This window comes from Perca fluviatilis, chromosome 15, assembly GCF_010015445.1.
Source record: "Perca fluviatilis chromosome 15, GENO_Pfluv_1.0, whole genome shotgun sequence".
In the NCBI taxonomy this organism is placed as follows: Eukaryota; Metazoa; Chordata; class Actinopteri; order Perciformes; family Percidae; genus Perca; species Perca fluviatilis.
Genome location: NC_053126.1, coordinates 10,002,200 through 10,022,242, shown reverse-complemented (window position 1 = coordinate 10,022,242; position 20,043 = coordinate 10,002,200). Strand labels below are relative to the sequence as shown.

The 20,043-nt window shown below is 38.4% G+C and overlaps 1 protein-coding gene across 6 annotated transcripts in view; it reads right to left on the bottom strand.

Annotated features, from left to right (window-relative positions):
- LOC120574577 (hemicentin-1) overlaps positions 1–20,043 on the bottom strand; it is an 87,203-nt gene that overhangs the window by 5,483 nt on the left and 61,677 nt on the right. The window contains exons 1-12 of one of the 6 annotated variants that reach the window (XM_039824997.1): positions 7,565–7,696; positions 5,972–6,105; positions 3,932–4,702; positions 3,491–3,802; positions 2,977–3,270; positions 2,570–2,881; positions 2,201–2,485; positions 1,715–2,011; positions 1,308–1,619; positions 939–1,223; positions 453–749; positions 46–357 (exon numbers count right to left, since the gene is read on the bottom strand). In XM_039824997.1, coding sequence (XP_039680931.1) covers positions 46–357; positions 453–749; positions 939–1,223; positions 1,308–1,619; positions 1,715–2,011; positions 2,201–2,485; positions 2,570–2,881; positions 2,977–3,270; positions 3,491–3,802; positions 3,932–3,986 — 2,761 coding nt within the window. In that variant the 5' untranslated portion in view covers positions 3,987–4,702; positions 5,972–6,105; positions 7,565–7,696. Of the gene's footprint in view, positions 1–45; positions 358–452; positions 750–938; positions 1,224–1,307; positions 1,620–1,714; positions 2,012–2,200; positions 2,486–2,569; positions 2,882–2,976; positions 3,271–3,490; positions 3,803–3,931; positions 4,703–5,971; positions 6,106–7,564; positions 7,697–9,601; positions 9,902–10,363; positions 10,448–10,631; positions 10,897–10,986; positions 11,037–11,548; positions 11,598–20,043 lie in introns of those variants that run through there. The other 5 variants (XM_039824991.1, XM_039824993.1, XM_039824995.1 and 2 more) reach the window with 5 other exon arrangements.

Genomic DNA, 20,043 nt, shown 5'->3' with positions numbered 1-20,043 from the left:
TAAACATAAAATGAACTGTCATTAAGGGAAAGAAGAGTAACTCACCAAAAACATTGTCAGCAGAGTTTGACTTGAAGTTGCCAGAGAAGCCTTGGTTCACTGTGCAGCTGAAATTTGTGTCTTTCTTCCAGTAATTTGTAGGGATAGAGAAGCTTCTACTGATTGAATGGAGGCCTGGGGCTTCAGGAAGATCAACATACTGTTTGTCAGAGATGTCAGCACTGTCGGCCTGAAAGGTGACGTACAGGTCACGTGATGAGAGTTGTGTGACATCACACTCCAGCACTGCGCTGTCCATCTTCAACAAATCTTTGAGGGATCTTCTAATCTCAACCAACGGGGTTGTAACTGCAGGCCCTTAATGATACAGAAAGAAAACAAAGCATAATGTATTCTTTTAGTTTCTCTGCTGTCACAAGACGTCTGATTTTCATGTTGTATAGTCATCTTACCTGCAACACTCACAGTCCTCTCAGTGGATGGGAAGCACTTATGTTCAGCTTTACATGTTATAGACTTGAGTTGTTTCCATTCACTTAAAGAAACCGTCACTTCACTGACTATATGAGTTGTGTTTGTGACCTGGCTCGCTGTTGTACTCGGTTTCCCATCCATCAGCCAGGTCACCTTGGCATCAAGAACAGTGCGGACCAAACATGTTGATTTCACGGATTCCGTGGATTCTGTCATCATTACTGTCTTAAAGCTGGGACTCTCCACGTGGATGAAAGGAGGGCCACTTGAATAAACTGACAGGAAACAAGGGAAACAAATCATGAAGCAACACTAGAATCCTGAGTAAACTACGTCTATTTAAAATACCTTTTTATAAATTGAGACTATACTGACATTATACTTCTAATTCAGTCAAAACCATGTTTTGGATGTCCACACTGTTTTAGGTAGACAGCTGGGGTTGTGACTCCACTTATTTTTACCTGAGCAGAGGCTGATCTCCTTTTTCACATTTGTTTTCAGAGACTTGTCAGTTACTTCACAAGTGAACACCATCCCTGTGCTCCACTCTGTGTGAGGGATATGAAGATGACTGGTTACTGCCACACGTCCATCTGCACCCATGCTGAGTTCATAAGTTGATGAAGATCTTTGCTGAGACTCAGTAGACCATTTAATTTGAGGGTTGAAGCCCCATGCAGAGCATAAGAGCCTCTGTTGTTCTGATTCTTCACTGGGGGCCAGAAGAAGTTCCATTGATGGGTCCACTGAAGGAGAGAAGAACCAGTGCATCAATGAATACGTGCTAAATATAAAATTAACTGTCATTAAGGGAAAGAAGAGTAACTCACCAAAAACATTGCTAGCAGAGTTTGACTTGAAGTTGCCAGAGAAGCCTTGGTTCACTGTGCAGCTGAAATTTGTCTCTTTCTTCCAGTAATTTGTAGGGATAGAGAAGCTTCTGCTGATTGAATGGAGGCCTGGGGCTTCAGGAAGATCAACATACTGTTTGTCAGAGATGTCAGCACTGTTGGCCTGAAAGGTGACGTACAGGTCACGTGATGAGAGCTGTGTGACATCACACTCCAGCACTGCGCTGTCCATCTTCAACAAATCTTTGAGGGATCTTCTAATCTCAACCAATGGGGCTGTAACTGCAGGCCCTTAATGATACAGAAAGAAAACAAAGCATAATGTATTCTTTTAGTTTCTCTGCTGTCACAAGACGTCTGATTTTCATGTTGTATAGTCATCTTACCTGCAACACTCACAGTCCTCTCAGTGGATGGGAAGCACTTATGTTCAGCTTTACATGTTATAGACTTGAGTTGTTTCCATTCACTTAAAGAAACCGTCACTTCACTGACTATATGAGTTGTGTTTTTGACCTGGCTCGCTGTTGTAGTCGGTTTCCCATCCATCAGCCAGGTCACCTTGGCATCAAGAACAGTGCGGACCAAACATGTTGATTTCACGGATTCCGTGGATTCTGTCATCATTACTGTCTTAAAGCTGGGACTCTCCACGTGGATGAAAGGAGGGCCACTTGAATAAACTGACAGGAAACAAGGGAAACAAATCATGAAGCAACACTAGAATCCTGAGTAAACTACGTCTATTTAAAATACCTTTTTATAAATTGAGACTATACTGACATTATACTTCTAATTCAGTCAAAACCATGTTTTGGATGTCCACACTGTTTTAGGTAGACAGCTGGGGTTGTGACTCCACTTATTTTTACCTGAGCAGAGGCTGATCTCCTTTTTCACATTTGTTTTCAGAGACTTGTCAGTTACTTCACAAGTGAACACCTTCCCTGTGCTCCACTCTGTGTGAGGGATATGAAGATGACTGGTTACTGCCACACGTCCATCTGCACCCATGCTGAGTTCATAAGTTGATGAAGATCTTTGCTGAGACTCAGTAGACCATTTAATTTGAGGGTTGAAGCCCCATGCAGAGCATAAGAGCCTCTGTTGTTCTGATTCTTCACTGGGGGCCAGAAGAAGTTCCATTGATGGGTCCACTGAAGGAGAGATGAATCAGTGTATCAGTGAATACGTGCTAAACATAAAATAAACTGTCATTAAGGGAAAGAAGAGTAACTCACCAAAAACATTGCCAGCTGAGTTTGACTTGAAGTTGCCAGAGAAGCCTTGGTTCACTGTGCAGCTGAAATTTGTGTCTTTCTTCCAGTAATGTGTAGGGATAGAGCAGCTTCTGCTGATTGAATGGAGGCCTGGGCCTTCAGGAAGATCAACATACTGTTTGTCAGAGATGTCAGCACTGTTGGCCTGAAAGGTGACGTACAGGTCACGTGATGAGAGTTGTGTGACATCACACTCCAGCACTGCGCTGTCCATCTTCAACAAATCTTTGAGGGATCTTCTAATCTCAACCAACGGGGTTGTAACTGCAGGCCCTTAATGATACAGAAAGAAAACAAAGCATAATGTATTCTTTTAGTTTCTCTGCTGTCACAAGATGTCTGATTTTCATGTTGTATAGTCATCTTACCTGCAACACTCACAGTCCTCTCAGTAGATGGGAAGCACTTATGTTCAGCTTTACATGTTATAGACTTGAGTTGTTTCCATTCACTTAAAGAAACTGTCACTTTACTGACTATATGAGTTGTGTTTTTGACCTGGCTCGCTGTTGTACTCGGTTTCCCATCCATCAGCCAGGTCACCTTGGCATCAAGAACAGTGGGAACCAAACATGTTGCGTTCACAGACTTAGTGGATTCTGTCATTACTGTCTTAAAGCTGGGGATCTCCACTTGGATGGAAGGAGGGGCACTTCCATGGACTGCAGGAAAAAAAGTTTTTAGCTGCAGATGCTAATCTAAATCAAACTAAATTAAAATTCAATCTATTACAACATGCATTTATTTTAAAACATTCATGATATTGAATAAATGCCTTGCATCACTGTTGATTATTCAAGATAAATGAATAAAAATGAAATGAAATGAAATATATTAGCTATTTTCATATTGTGCTGTGAGACATATGGCACACATACTTACTTTGACAAATACTTATTTTTTTTATAAATTCCTGATTCTTGTGAATGGACTTGCATGTAAAACTTGAGCCATATGCCCAAACAGTCCTATTTGGCTCAATCTCACTGCTTAGACTGAAGGTTTTGTCCTCCACACTCTGCAGCTTTGTTGTGATTGTGGCAATAGTTAGAGGCTGGTTGTCCTGCTTCCACTCCACACTCAGTCCGTCTGGGCAGAAGCCTCTTAGGGTGCAGAGGAGTCTGACTGGTGAGGCCCCATATTCACCTTCCCAGACAGGGTGTAATGTGATGTTTGGATAGACGATCCGATCAACTAAAATAGAAAAGAGATCATTTTGTCTTTAATTGGATATTTTAAACATGGGATATTGACTTTTGTTTTATTTATTTATTTATATATTTTAAAATATGAGCTGATTTAATCTTTCTCAGTTATACATACCTTTTAGATATTGGTTAAGTAACCAACTGTGGTGTCTCAATTCTAAGTGTAACATCTCTGTATTTAGGCTAGGTGGCAGAGGTGTACTTTTACAGTGTCTGGTGGCTTAAAGTCAGGTGGAGAAATTGCTGGAGGTCTGTTGCACAGCTGTTGCAGCATGATGGGGCAGAGTGATCAGGGCTAGCAGCAAGCGGAAGCATTGAGTCACACCCAGGTCCCCAAAGGTACCGAAATACAGAAGTGAAACAATGCAAAGAGCAACGGTGCATCACAGACACCAGGTGTGAGGTGTGGTGGTGCCAGTAAGAGAAACAGAGTGCACATTTAAATATATCATTTCAGTTTAGATTGTGTGTTCACATAGATTTCAAATGGCCTCTCATGACTTTGCTAAAGGTTTTAGTTCTCGACTCTATTAATAATAATAGACTGGAGAACTAACCGACTGTGAAATCTCCAAATTTACACATTGTGTTGAACATGGGCTGTTGATTCCAGATGCTAGGGAGGTGAACATAGGAACATATTACATAATGAAATAATTTTTAAAATGAGCAAGCATGAACAATTTCAAAATAATGGCAGAGAAAAAAAGGCTGGAGGAGCAACATCAATGTTTTTCTTCATTTAAGCATTTATTTTCAAAAAGACACAAAGCTCTTGTAATGAAATGAAAAAGGACAATTGTGATTACTTACATGAAACTATGAGTTTATAAGAAGAAGTGTGAAAAATACTTTTACACAGAAAGTTCACTTTGTTTCATTTAACCTGAAAAGACATAAAACACAAAAATATAGATTAATAATATTGTGAAATAAATGTATCAACATATGGCATAAACACAAATTTACAACTGGCTTTGGTTGCACTTTGCTGTACTTAATTGATCAAATATTATATATATATATATATATATATATATATATATATATATATATATATATATATATATATTAATTTACCAGAGGAAAAAAAACAAACATTTTGGGATAATTTTCAACACAGAATAATAGCGATACCTGCAATATAAATATAATTCTGCAAATTCAGTTCAGTATAATAGCGTTAACATTTTTTAAATTTATGTTAAGACAATAACTCACTATCCAGAGAGTTTATTCATCATCTCTCCAGTATAATCTGTAAAACTATTATACCTCACAAAGGTGATTTCTATTGTTCGTGTCATTGATAGTTGAGCTTTCGCTGTACTTTCATAATAGAGTATAAAAATCAATATTTAAAGAGATAGGAATTTGTGTTTGTTTGTCAGAGTGGTTAAAAAAGTTCTTATAACTAGGCCTGTAACAATTATTACATTGTTAATTGTCTTTTTTTTTTACATAATAGCGGAATCTTTAGCAACATTAGCTAAGGTTTTAAGGCGTATGACTGGTAATTGTTGATTTTGTTTAGATATGCCAAATTGTAGTTATATAAGGGATTACTGATCGGACGATATCTTTTTTATTATTATTTCAATGGTTAGTTGTTGGAACTTTACCCTAATACAATTAGAAAAACATTTTTATGATAATAAAGAGGCGTGATTTAATTCATAGGCTGTGTATTTGTGTTATTATGTTATCTGGGTCACATGACAGGGATATAACCAAAACTTTAATTTGTTTGCAAAAGTATTACATAAAGAAATACTTTTTAAAATTTTGACTGAAAGAGACAAGTTTATTGTTAACCGCAATTATTTCTGAGACAATTAATTGTACAGCAAAATTTTGGGATTGTTACAGCATTAACTATAACACCAACAAGACGTAGTCAAACATGAATAATGCTTAATGATATTTAATGAGGTAGTTACGATGTGATTACGATGATTGTTATAATGTGTTACTGACATTTCTTCTATCACAGCTATGCCCTGTATCAACCTATGTTCACTCCTCATCTTAGAGGAGTTTTCTGTCAACCCATTTGTGTTGTTTGAATACATACAACTATTAACTCGGTTGTCTTCTTCTGCTTGAGTTAAATCCAAATATGTGCGCAACTCTAACATATACAAATCCTTATTACCTTAATAGCAGTGGTTCCAATGGTAAAAAGCAGAGTGATGAGGAAGAGAAGGATGAAGGTGAGGGCCGTGCTTCCCATGTTATCTTCTTCTGCCTCTGTGGCACCATTCCATTGGTCGATGAAGTATGAACATACTGCAGAGTAATTATTGAGTTAATACTTTGGACAAACCCCGCTCAAAACAGTAGGCTAGCTCATGAAACAAATCACCAAATTATATGAATGACCAAATTGGATTCATATCCTGTAATAGGGTAATGCATTTCATAACCTCACAGGTCGGAGTGAATCTAATCAGTCAGTCAGTCAGTCAGTCAGTCAGTCAGTCAAAGTATAAAATCCACAACATAAATTTAAAGAACGGTAGCGGCATATGTCTTGTTACTTATTACATTGTTATTAGTGTACCATAGGACCTTATAGTTTTGCATGTGATTATGGTGATTACAATCATCCTACAATGATCCTGAATTACTTTTGAAAGACCCCATTATTGGTGTGGCATGCATGACTTGGCTTGTGAATCAGTATATTCTGATATTTGACTGAGAGACCACAGAGCTGGAGCTAGAGTTTAAACAAGTATCCGTCTTTTGTTGGGGGTGCAAGACCCAGTAGAGGAAACACACAAAGACAAGTCACACAAACAGTGTTACTGCACTGACTACAAATGACATTGAACAAATAGGCTTCATTAAGGTCAATTGTTGGCTAAAGTTAGCGTTATTCTAGTGAATACTATACGGTGTTAAAAAAGTTTGATATATTGTATTCAAACATGGTGATAGCTACGTCTAATTTGTGTTGCATTAGGATAGCACTGTGACACACACAACAAACATGTAGCTCAAAATATTGGTTAAATAAAGACATAAACAGCATGCGACATACATCAACAGAGTTGCAAAGTGCTTTTTTTTATTTTTTATTTTGAATCTGCATTAAAAAGACAAACACAATGTCAAATCACAAGCAACAAACATTAAACAACAAACAGCAGAAGACACAGCGACACAGAACGACGTCTACTAGGCCTTGCACGTTTCAGGGATGTTCATGTTGAGGTTGACCAGGTTGGTTTTTTCAAATGTTCTGTGCCCGATGGACCTGACAATAGCTTTAGCTGTGTTAACCACAGACTCATGGTGAACTACACAGCTATACACCACGTCACTGTCTTGCCACTGCTCAAGGGTGAGAGATAACTGGCTGTAAACAGAATAGGATCCTTTGTTTTCTACAGGGTTTGTGGTATGGAACTTAAATTCTGAGTCTGCTTTCACGTCATCAACAAGCCAAGAAACGAAAACCTCCCGAGGGAAGAAGTCTTTCACAAAGCATGTCAGGGTCACCGTTTCCTTTTTAGTTTGTTCTAGTGGAGGCAGCATAAACACTGAAGGACGCTGAATCTGTCCTCCTGCAAGCATGAGAGAACAATTAGGGCTCCTGCTACAGATAAACACACCTGCAGTACTGTAGGAAATCTATGCTACAAAATACACTTAGATATCACACTCATAACAGGTTTGATGGCATGACAAGAGGAAGTAAACACCGACTTTTTTTTGCACAATTGCTGGATAGTTTTCTTACCGACAGTCCTTCCGTAGGTTTTCTTAAGTGGAATAACCCAATTGTCATGTGACACTACGCAGACAAACTTTGTCCCCTTGTTCCATTCGTCATACGTGATGGCAAGTGAAGATTTAAATAAACCTTTACTTCCTTCTGGGGGTGATACTGAAGCACCATGTATTGGTTTTCCATCGTGGGTCTCCCATGAAATTTCAGTGACGGATGGTTTGTTTATCTTGACCTGACATGTTATGTTTCCTTTTCCTTCTGAAAACATGTCCTCCATTGTGGGTCCTATGATATCTGTCTCCACATCTTTTTGAAGACATTCTCCTGAATGTGTAATTAATAAACAATTAATGAACAGAAATGGCTGAAAAACCATAAGAATTGGACTGACATTTACATATTAGGTTTATAGAAACAGTAGCACTTTACTCACCAATTGAATCCTTTGGTTGGTAGATCACAGTTGAATTGATCTGTGTAGGACACGCTCCACTTTTCCCTTTAAACTCACATGTAACCGGAGTGTTTAAAGGCATCTCTTCGGATTTCACCGTGAGAAAACTTGCTGCGCTGTACCGTGTAGTTCCATTATTGTCCATTCTTCCCTCATAATGTGTTTGGATCTCATCTATTTTGTTGACAATTTCTTCTTCATTTTTCAGCCATTTGATCTCATAATCTTTTGGTGAAAAATCTTTGGCAAAACAGGAGAAGGAAGCCTCGGTTCCCTCATCAGAGGAAGCCAACACGCTAAGGGTTGGCGGATAACAAGGCACCACTGAAAAACAAACGTACACAAATATCTGTATGCGGAAGCAGGGAATCCTATATACAGTATATATATATGCAGAAGCAAAGGTAAACAATGTGCTACATTGCTCATGTAATCTAGATTTTACGATAGACTGGCAAAATATGGGTTTATCACTTTTCTTAACTATTGTATGTTATGCAACTTGCACACACATATATGCACATTGTGATTATGTGCCTCGAATTAACACATACTGTAGACAGAGTCAAAAGGAAAATTAGGTTTTCATAGTATCAAAATTACAAAATTGAAGAGCAGAGTTTAAATGCACACTTCTGCATATATATATTGACTGCTCGGGAAAGCGAACACAGCTTGAATGTTATTATCAACATGCAGTGAAAGCGGAGACAGACAGGAAGAACTAGGATTATGCAGATAGACAGAAAGAAGCAGAACACTGCAATAAGGTGCAGAGGACATACAGCATATAAGTAAAGAACAAAATAGAGTGAGTCAGCAGCTGAGCTTCAGCCTTTTCTTTCCACGTCACTGTTCGGTTTAAAAAAAAATCAATATTTAATTTAACAATATTTAAGGATACTGATTTACACACTTTCATTTGGTAATAGTTTTCTTTTATTTTTATGGTCTCCTCTGTGTTGATTTTTGTTTTGAAATGACAGCTTGGAGTATATTTGTCCCTAAAACAGTAAAACCAATTATTTATTTTTTTTTTTTTTTTAATTCAGTTCAAACGTTTAAACACAAGCTCAGGATAAATTTATAAATATGTGGTAGAGTCAGCCTCTAATAACATTTCTCGAAAATCTACAAAACCGAGTAATAGAGATTTACTACCTTACTTATTATTACCTAACACTTATTTATGACTGTATTCTATTACCATTATTGTTACTGTCTCTTTTTAATTTTCTGCATAAAGCACTTAGCACTTCGAACTAAATTTATTGCGCGAATTGTGCTGTTTACATATAACTATTGTTATATTTTATAACAACAAACATTTTTGGAACTTGTAAATTAACTGACAGAAATCACCAAATGATCTTGAAATTAAGTTGAAATTCTTATCATATGTAGTAGCCTTGCATTACTATGTTCACTGCAATGTAAAATATTAAACTTTCTTTGACTGAGAGTTTGATACTGTACTCTACCTAAAGTTATTATTTATCAGTTACTATTACCAAATTTGTAAAAAAAAAAAAAAAGATACATATAATTAATACATACATACAAAAGACATTTATAAATGACTTGGGTCTTACCTTCCTTTCGGAAAATAACCTCTTTTGGCTGTCCTGATGCATGTTCCACGACACATTTGAAAATCTCCCTTGCGTCCCAGTCCTGTCTGCTCACTCGGATTTGACTGACTCCAGAATAAACGTTGTCTTTCTGCACCGGAGGGTACTTAATGAAGTCTGTCAAGGCAGCCCCATTTTTGTTCCATGCGTAGGTCAGTGAGGAGGGTGTGAAGCCGGTGGCAAGGCAGCCAAGAGTGACCATGTCTCCGGTCCCAGAACCACATTGCATCAGCGGAAACACAGTTGGTGCAGTTGGAGTGGCTAAGAAAGGAAAAACATATACGTGTAATTAAAATACAAAAATTACAATTTTCACCAAGCATTGGTTAAAACAGACAAGAGACAATTGAGTTGATAAATAGCGTAACAAAGCACAGTATTTAATGCATCACCTTGTAATATGTTGAAAGTGGAGATTTCAAGTGCCCTCCATAAACCGACCTTTATTTTTCCCTATCCCATTTATTTAGATGTTTGTTGCACTAAAGTTTAAGGCCTTCAATAAAATTATTTGTGGTAGTTGTTTTGTTATTATCATATATAAATAGGTCAATTAATTTAAATGCACAACCTTTACAGTAATAACTAATCATTTTTTAACTAGAAGGAATGAAGCTGTAAAGTCGATTACCGTCCACTGAGCAGATGGCAGTCATTGTTACAAAAACGTATAACTTTTAGTCAATTAAGCAGTTATGAACAGTATGATATGAGTATTCTTACCTGATGAAACAGTTACCGTTGTACCCTTTCCCCAGTAGTCAAAAGCCTCGTAGTAGCACAGTGCTGAATCTACTTAGCCGTTAGTATAAAAAGACTACATCTAATGATGAGGGCAAAATATCTGCCTTCATATATAATTAATCCCGCTATGTTTTAATAATAAAACGCTTAACTTTTGAAGTGAGACATGACATGTTGAGAACTTAAACATGATATTTTGCAATCTGAAACATACCCTATTGTAGATTTTAAATGGTACAAATCTTACCTGATGACACTGTTACCATAGTGCCTTTTCCCCAGTAGTCGAAAGCCCAGTTGTCACAGTTAAGAGTGTCAATTCACACTTCTCACAAAAACCCGTTACTGTTAATATCCCATTACATCCAATTCATGAAGTTTGGTTCCGGCACAACAGTTACAATCAAACTAAAATATACACCCGGTGATAGTCTTGCATTCCAGCTGAGCTAAACAGGTTCAAAGTTTTTACACATTCTTTGTCAGGCTACAAAATACCTTTGGCTGTTTTTATAACTGGCCTACAGTTGTGACTATAATATGTATTTTGGTAATGCGATTAAGAATTTCAATCTCTAATCAGACATATTAGGATTACATACCTGAGGTGACGGTAACCATGGTGCCTTTCCCCCAGTAGTCAAAAGCGTAGTCACAGTTCAATAAATTATTAAGCACTGCATACAAAAACCTGTTCCCCAGATATCTACACTTTCCATCGTATGACAATCTACCCTCGGACATATTTTCCATGAATTTTGCAAATACAGATTCAGAAGATGGAACCAAACATGATTTGTTTTTCAACACCAACATTTATATTGAGTCTACTGATTCCAACACATTTAACGCACAGTATCCCAGAAATAGATGAACTGTGTGGTGTCAAAACTGGACTTCTTAAAAATGATCAATTCTGTTTTTTAATCAAAATGTATACACTAGAGAAAGAAAAAGAAACATGGCTTACCTGATGTTACTGTAACCATTGTGCCTTTCCCCCAGTAATCAAAAGCACCGTCACAGTGTAATATGACAACACATTCAACATGCAAAAACAAGCACCTTAATGATGCCGTTGATGCCACTGAGGTCTAAGTATCCTATATTTAAACAGTGTAATTATTACATTTTCAATATGAAGACAAATAAAGCTTCTTTTACCTGTTGTGACGGTCACCATTGTTCCTTTTCCCCAGTAGTCAAAGTAGTAGTCACAGTGATAGGTTTCAATAGCTCTTTAGTGCAAAAAATGTTTTACAGCTTCTTTCCCCTTATAATTGATTGTACTTAATCAGTAAACTACTGTATATACCTAACATTTACCCCGATGCTTTTGCTGCAGAGTACATCCTAGTTTAAGTGCAGTTAAAATCAACAAACATTTAATAATAAACAAGAAAATTATGCAGTTGTCTTAGCTCAAAATATATTTGATTATTACTCACCAGAAGTTACTGTGACTTGTGTCCCTTTCCCCCAGTAGTCAAAGTAGACATCACAGTGATATATTACAATCTGCTTCTAATACAAATACTACAAATGTTAAACTAAGAAAAGAATACATGTTTCATTTACAAACCAATTCCCACTGTACCATTTAATAACCACTTCCCTTGAGATAGTCATTTCCTGTGGTCTGGGTTATATAAAATGAAGTGTGTTTGCCAACGGTTAGTGAACACTTCCTCTTTATCAGACCCTCCTGAATCAATGTCATAATATAATTTAGCTGTTTGTATTTACTTCATTTAAACTTAAATACTGACTAAATTGAACATACCTCTGCCAATATTTCCTCAGTATTAAGTACAAGTAAAAATTTGAGGCTATGCCAATAACATCACATTAATGAGGAGTGCTGTCAATTTGCTGTTAAATTTGAACCAATAACCTAAAGGCAAATAGTAATTCCTGCATGGGCTGTTAGTGTGAGACCATCAACTCACTTTTCTAAAGTTATGCGGTTATATGGCAGCAGAAACAGAGAGACTAATCAATCTTGTGTGTGATCAGTGTATCTGAACAGAAAAAAACACAATACTTAGGCTTGTAATGATTAATTTCATCGATGCATGATCATAGTTTGAAATAAATAAATGGAATAAATTGGAATCAAACAAAAACTCTTTAAAGAAAGTCAGTATCTCCATAAAGGGCAGCTAAGTAACTGTATAAGTGAGTTAGTGTATTTCTGCATGGCTGCCGTCACGGTAGCGATGCGCTACCTATTTTATATCTCAAAGAATGAGTGTAAAGGTTGCCTGTGTATGTTTGTTTAGCGTGTCAATATGTTCTGTTACTTATCACACTGTTTTCAAATCATCGGTTAAACTAGCCATTAATCAAATTCCCCACAGTAATCCCGTAGCTTTCTTGTGCACATATTTAACATCTAATACTGCGGTGATTTATATGCTATAGCTACATCCATCAATACATCATTCTCTATTGTTTAAGACCATGCCATTTACTTCTACACAAACATGACAGTTTATAATAACCACGCAACACATGTCGTTTGTTAACTACATGTATTTATTGAGTTTAAAAGGTAACAAAGGGTAACATTTAATCTTTGTTTTACCAGCATGTGCTCTTTTTGTTATAAGGGAAAGTTTGGCGCAATTCTCTGGTTTAAATGACTCTGACTTCCGGGGAAACAGGAAGTGACATGAATTTTAAAGGTCCCATCGCATGAAAATGTCTCTTTATGAGGTTTTTTTAACATTAATATGCATTCCCCCAGCCTGCCTATGGTCCCCCAGTCTCTAGAAATGGTGATAGGTGTAAACCGAGCCCTGGGTATCCTACACTGCCTTTGAGAAAATGAAAGGTCAGATGGGCCGATCTGGAATCTGCTCCTTATGAGGTCATAAGGAGCAAGGTTACCTCCCCTTTCTCTGCTTTGCCCGCCCAGAGAATTTGGCCCACCAATGAGAGAGAGACATCATGGCTTTCAAACGAGCAAAGTGGCAGTTGGTGTGATGATGATATTCTGTAAATGTCTAACTTCATAGATACATTAAGTTTGGCTGTATGGAGCCTTTACTGTCAATTCACCTGAGCCACCCCTGCATTGTATTGTTGTGTTGGTATGTTCCAATTTGAGGGGTGGGCTTCAGGCTATATAGAGTAGCCGTTGTATTTGCTCGGGATGGAGAGCTTGAGGAAAACCTGAGGGAGGAGGAAGTAAGTCTGTTGGATGCCCTCAGAGAAGTGACTTGATTTAATGTTTGTTGTATGTTTGTATTATGTGATTGTTTTGACTCTCAAGTCAAATTACTTTTATTTTCTTGAAAGTATCAAGGGCGTAAATCCCACGGGGGTCGGGACCCCCCCCCCCCCATCTAAGGGTTGTCGCCCCCTAGAAATATCATTAAGACAATGCTGTGTATTGTAAATAACATAATGATGTATACCTAAAATATCTGTGTAAGTAGTAAAACAATACAAACCCCAACAAATGCTTTTTAAGTTTAGAAACATTTTGAGTTCCCCCTCCCTTGCCTCACAGTAGTTTGGTCCACTGCATGCGGTACGTTAGGATCTGCACTAGACTTACAGTCACATCGGTAGTGACAAGAATATAGAAAGTTGGCGGTTCAACGCTAGTTTATTCACATTAAACATCGGATGAAGTTTTTCTTTTCTCAAATAGAAAATGATGCTGAGTAATTAATGAAATAGTAATGACAAAAAGTTTGCTATGTTAGTGTAATATAATGTAACGTTACCTAGTTTGTTTAGTAGCTTGTTGGATAGAAATGCACCCACTATAACTAATGTTAACATGGCGATAAGCCTAACGTTATGTGTGTGAACTGATATTAGTGTTAATATTGAAGACCTACAGTTGTGTTTGAAGTGGCTGATCAGTGGGTTTGCTGCAGTTAAATATATATCCTCTGTCCCAGACGAAACCTAATATTTATGTGGAGGACGCAAGATCATTTTATAATTATAATATGACCGCGTGGTGAACCTATGAACCTAACTCATATTTAGACATCTGATGTTAAAGATTTGTGTTGTTGCCCAGATAAAATGACAGAGAAAAGAAAAACAGACATAAGATCCGTTTTCAGTAGGCCTACACCAAAACGCCAAGTAAGTACAATAAGTCCTCACATCAAGACACTTTGGTAACATCTTTATAAGAATGGGTGCTTATGGAAATACTAACGTCACTATGTCACAGGCAAAGGAGACAGAAAGAACTGAGGAACAGGGAGACCAGGGACAGTCAGGTGTAGAGTCTCAGGGAGACCAGGGACAGTCAGGTGTAGAGTCTCAGGTAAGTATGTTGAGCTTAGTTCATATTTTTGGAGGTGTGTGCTGTCAGGGTTAGCAGATGAGCTTCATCAGTGGCTTACTAATTTACATTATGATTAGCTAATTTAACAAGTGTACAAAAGCATTGTATTTCTTTTATATGGGGACACTTTTTCAAAATAAGTCATTATGTTTTAAGGTATTTTTGTGGCTTGATTGCAAACAACTTAAAAATAAATACATGGTTTTAAAGAAGAATATTTTGGTCAATTTGGTCAGCTTTTTCATTGAATCAAGAGAAACACTGAAAAGAAGGATAATGGTACAGTCTCCATGCTACACTAATGATAGTATTAAGGCTTTTCTCTGTGTACACATGTCCTCTACGAGTATAATTGGCTGTAAAATTGCTCTTCAGAAATGTTATGTTTATTGTCCCCCTACCGTTAGATCAGATTTACGCCCATGGAAAGTATATATTTTTCTGCTGTCCTTAATTTTTGTTAATTTTTATATCAGAATTTTGCCTCACTGGCCTTAATTAGGGTAAACAATAAAAATCCCATCTTGTCAACTGCATCTCCGACTCATCCTGAGTGTTTACACCTGCTCACGACTTCGACATCTACCCTTAACACACTGCATTTCTCAAACAAGCATACAAGCAGAAAATAACCTGGGGCCTCATGTATAAACGTTGCGTACGCACGAAAAGCTTGCGTACGCTGGTTTTCACGGTCACTTTGTGATGTATAAAAAATGTACTTGACGTGAGAATGTGCGGGCCGTCACGCAAACTGTTGAGCAGTCGTGAGAATGTGCGGGCCGTCCGCAAAGTCTTTTCTGGCTCTGTAACGTAGCGAATTCTAACTGAAAAGTGCCGAAAATCACTAAACATTACAAAATAAAGTTTCCACTACAGTTACTGGGATACGTCTGTAACGTTGTCTATGAAAAAAAAAATTATATCCGCTGATACTCCATAAAAGTTTGATCATTTATGTGGATAATGTTTCACATCTTTCACACAACTGTTTAATTCGCAGGCTACTTAATCTCCGTTAATCTCTTCTTCTTCCTGCTTCTGCTCTTCTTCTTCCTGCTTCTTACAGTGCAGACGCTCTACTGCTTGCTCCTGCTTCTGCTTGCATATTTCTGCTGATAATCTAGCTTTTCTTCTGAGAGAAACTATGAGCAGCGGCTCTTGGATACTTATAAATCACTGGACTATACATTTTTTGTAGACATAGTAGGCTATTGTCATATTTGAAAATTTTTCTGCGTGACCGAGGCCTACCAATAGCTCAAGCCTGTCCTAAAGTGACTGCAGCTAAAGCTAATTAGCAGCAAGATGCCACCTTCTCCATAGAGGACTACTACAAGCTCCTGCAGAAGATTGCAGTTCTGGAAACCAAAATTTACCGGTTAGAAGTAAACCTGGAAGTGAACGGATCATGTGGAAATGACACCACTTTACCAGTGACCCAAAACAATGGACAAAAGCATGCTAACACACGGCTAGCTAGCACCAGCAAGACCACAAAGAAACAAGAGGGCTGTGGAACAGATAATAAATCAACAAGTGGCAGTCCTCCCTGGAACTCTTTTGGTGCAAAGCCTAAGAGTAAATCATTTTCCTGGGAAAAGGGAGGACGACTAACGGGCAGAGCACAGCGCCCTGAGATTTGTGATATGACCGGCTGGCCTGCATTACCACCCAGGCAGAGTGCCTCTTCAACCCCTATACTTAGTAGGACACAGCCGTGGACAACTGCAAAAGGGAAAATCAGCAACAAAATGCCTCCCCAACAACTGAGTGTGCAGGTGAAGAACAGATTTGCTCCTCTGCTGCAGGACACTGGACATAACCTGGATTACGTCTCATCGTTCACACAGCAGAGTAAGGACTGAGAGCAATTCTAAAAGTAAAAGCTACAGGGAAAGCTAACGACTGGGCCCCAAACTCTGATTGTGGGTGACTCTGCTGTGAAAGATATAAAAAGCAGTAAAAACACCAAAATACTCTGTTTTCCCAAAGACATGGTGTCTGATTTGGCCCAAAGAATCCAGGATATCATAGCAGCACACCCAACTGTGAAGAACATTATACTGCATATAGGGTCAAATGATGTTGTAAAGCAAGAGTCTGAAGTGCTAAATCGTGACTTTATGAATCTGCTGAACGCAGTCAACTCCCTAAACGCAAAGGTGTTTATCAGTGGCCCTATACCGCCAGTCAGAGGAGGAGCTGAGAGATTCGGCAGACTGTTGGCACTGAACAGATGGCTTTCAAATGCATGTACCAACCATTCTCTGCAGTTCATTGACAATTTTAACATTTTCTGGGGCTGCAGACATCTTTTTAAAGCAGATGGACTATTCCTTAACAAGCCAGGAGTAAAGCTGTTCACCTCTAGCCTACTTTACTTTCTGCGCCACACATCTGCTCCCTTGGCCAAGGGGCCGCGGACAAGATGAACCAAAACAAGAGGAAGACACAACAACAAAGTGCGGCAGTGAGCCACCACAGCCCCCACCTGAGCAAAGATTTGACCATGGGAGACCAAAAACCGGAGATGAGAAATCTCAACACCCCTTCTCACCCGTGCAACACTCCTCAAGCCCCTGTGACAACCACGAGAGCTTTGAGGACCTCTTTAAGGATATGTCGCTCTCCCCTCTTTCCCCCATCCCCATGTTGGAGTTCACTGACCAGATGAAGCAGCTGGTAAATGCTGGAACCAAGTATGCCCCCTTTCCTTCTACCATCGTAAAACGCCAGGCACCTCTGCCCCCTCAAGGACGGCAGCTAACTCCTTCTCCCCAAACTGATAAGGATGCTTGTGTGCAAAATGCAGTAAGCATTAACTGATATGGGCCGGGTCCAGGCTGCATGCATAGTAGCACTCATGACTCTTTCCAAGACAAGCCTGGGCCCTGCGTATTAGGTTCTTCCACAATTTATGTTGTGATAGGTAATAGAAAAAGAATGGCGAATAAGCACGTAACTGCAAACTTTGCAAATTTAGCATCCATTCCTCGTCAGCCACAGTCTGTCCCAAAAAATGAAAACGCACTAACACTAGCCCTACTAAACGTTAGATCTTTGGCAGGAAAATCATTTTTAATCAATGATTTTATTATCAAGAACAATCTTGATTTTATGTTTTTAACTGAAACCTGGTTGGACCATAATAACAGTGCTGCTGTTCTCATTGAGTCAGCCCCCCCTAACTTTAGTTTTATGAGTGAGAATAGAGTGAATAAGAAAGGAGGTGGAGTCGCCATTTTGTTTAATGACTCATTCAAATGATGCCCAAATATCTTACGGAAAATGTGCTTCTTTTGAATATGTGGCTCTTCAGCTAAGATCCTCCCCTCAAGCTCTACTTCTAAATATCTACAGGCCACCTAAATACTGTGCATCCTTCTTTGACGATTTTAATGAACTGCTGTCTATAATCTGTATTAACTTTGACCGTGTAATTATTGCTGGTGATTTTAACATTCATGTTGACAACCCCCAGGACCGAGGGACCAAAGAACTGTGTTGTGTTTTTGAGAGCTATGGACTGACTCAGCATGTGACACAGCCCACGCACAATAAGGGGCACACTCTGGACTTGATTATCTCCAAGGGTCTGAACATTCCCAAGGTTGTGGTGACTGATGTTGCTCTCTCTGATCATTCCTGTGTTTTCTTTAACGGCACTATCTCTGTGCCCAAAAGTGTTCAAACAAAGTTAATCAGAAAACGGTATATCACTGAAAACACCAGTGAATCATTCATTCAGCTTTTCTCCTCTACACCCACCCTCACTGGGGCCTCAGTCACTGAGCTGGTAGATAATTTCAACTGTAAAATTACGAATGTTATTGATGCTATTGCTCCCACTAAGGTCAAAGCTGTCTCTGGTAAGAAAAGATCTCCATGGAGAAATTTTATAGGTGTGAGAACAGAAAAAAGAGAGTGTCGAAAAGCTGAACGCAGTTGGCGAAAATCTAATCTCCAGGTCCATTATAACACTTATAAAGAGAGACTTCGCATTTATAATCTGGAACTAAGAAATGCAAGACGGTCCTTTTTCTCTGACATTATCGCCAGAAACAATAATAATTCACGTGCTTTGTTTGCTACTGTTGATAGATTAACAAACCCTCCAGTACCGGTAGCATCTGAACTGTTGTCTACCAAGGCTTGCAACGACTTTGCCTCCTTCTTCACAGACAAAATTCAGAAAATTAGACAAACAGTCAGTGCCTCCATATCAAGTACAGGATATGTGTTGTCACAGTATGCACGCAAAACAAATTCCAACATGACACAATTTCATACGATCAACCTTAAAAACCTGGAGGACATTATACAACATCTGAAAACCTCCTCCTGTTGCCTTGATATTCTACCAACGGGTGTTTTCAAAAATGTTTCGAAGTGTTTGGCTTCTGATCTTCTACAGATTGTAAACACATCTCTGCTCTCAGGTATCTTTCCACAGGCCCTGAAAACTGCAGTCATCAAGCCACTCCTAAAAAAGAACAATCTAGACACGACACTAATGAGCAACTATAGGCCAATATCAAACCCTCCATTTTTAAGTAAAATCATAGAAAAAGTGGTTTTTCAACAACTCAACCTTTTCTTATTGCTAAACAACAGTTTTGATGCCTTCCAGTCAGGTTTTCGACCACACCACAGCACTGAGACGGCTCTTGTTAAAGTCTTTAATGACATCCACTTAAACACAGATAGTGGCAAAATTTCAGTCTTAATATTACTTGATCTTAGTGCTGCATTTGATACAGTAGACCATGACATATTGCTTGACCGATTGGAAAACTGGGTTGGTCTTTCTGGCTCAGTACTAAAGTGGTTTGAATCCTATTTAAAGAATAGGGACTACTTTGTGTCTATAGGTAATTATACATCTGAGCATACAAACATGACGTGCGGAGTTCCCCAAGGCTCAGTTCTGGGGCCTCTTCTGTTCAACATCTACATGCTTCCACTGGCTCAGATTATGGAAAACAACAAAATAACTTACCATAGTTATGCAGATGACACACAAATTTACATAACCTTATCGCCAGGGAACTATAGCCCAATACAACAATTAAATATGTGCATTGAACAAATTAATGATTGGATGTGCCAGAACTTTCTTAAATTAAATGAAGAAAAACGGAGGTGGTTGTTTTTGGAGCAAAAGAGGAACGATTGAAAGTCAGCGCAGCTTCAAACGACAATGTTAAAAACAACAGACAAAGCCAGAAATCTTGGTGTAGTCATGGACTCAGACCTAAATTTTAACAGCCACATTAACATAATTAAAAAATCAGCATATTATCACCTTAAAAATATATCAAGGGTTAGAGGACTTATA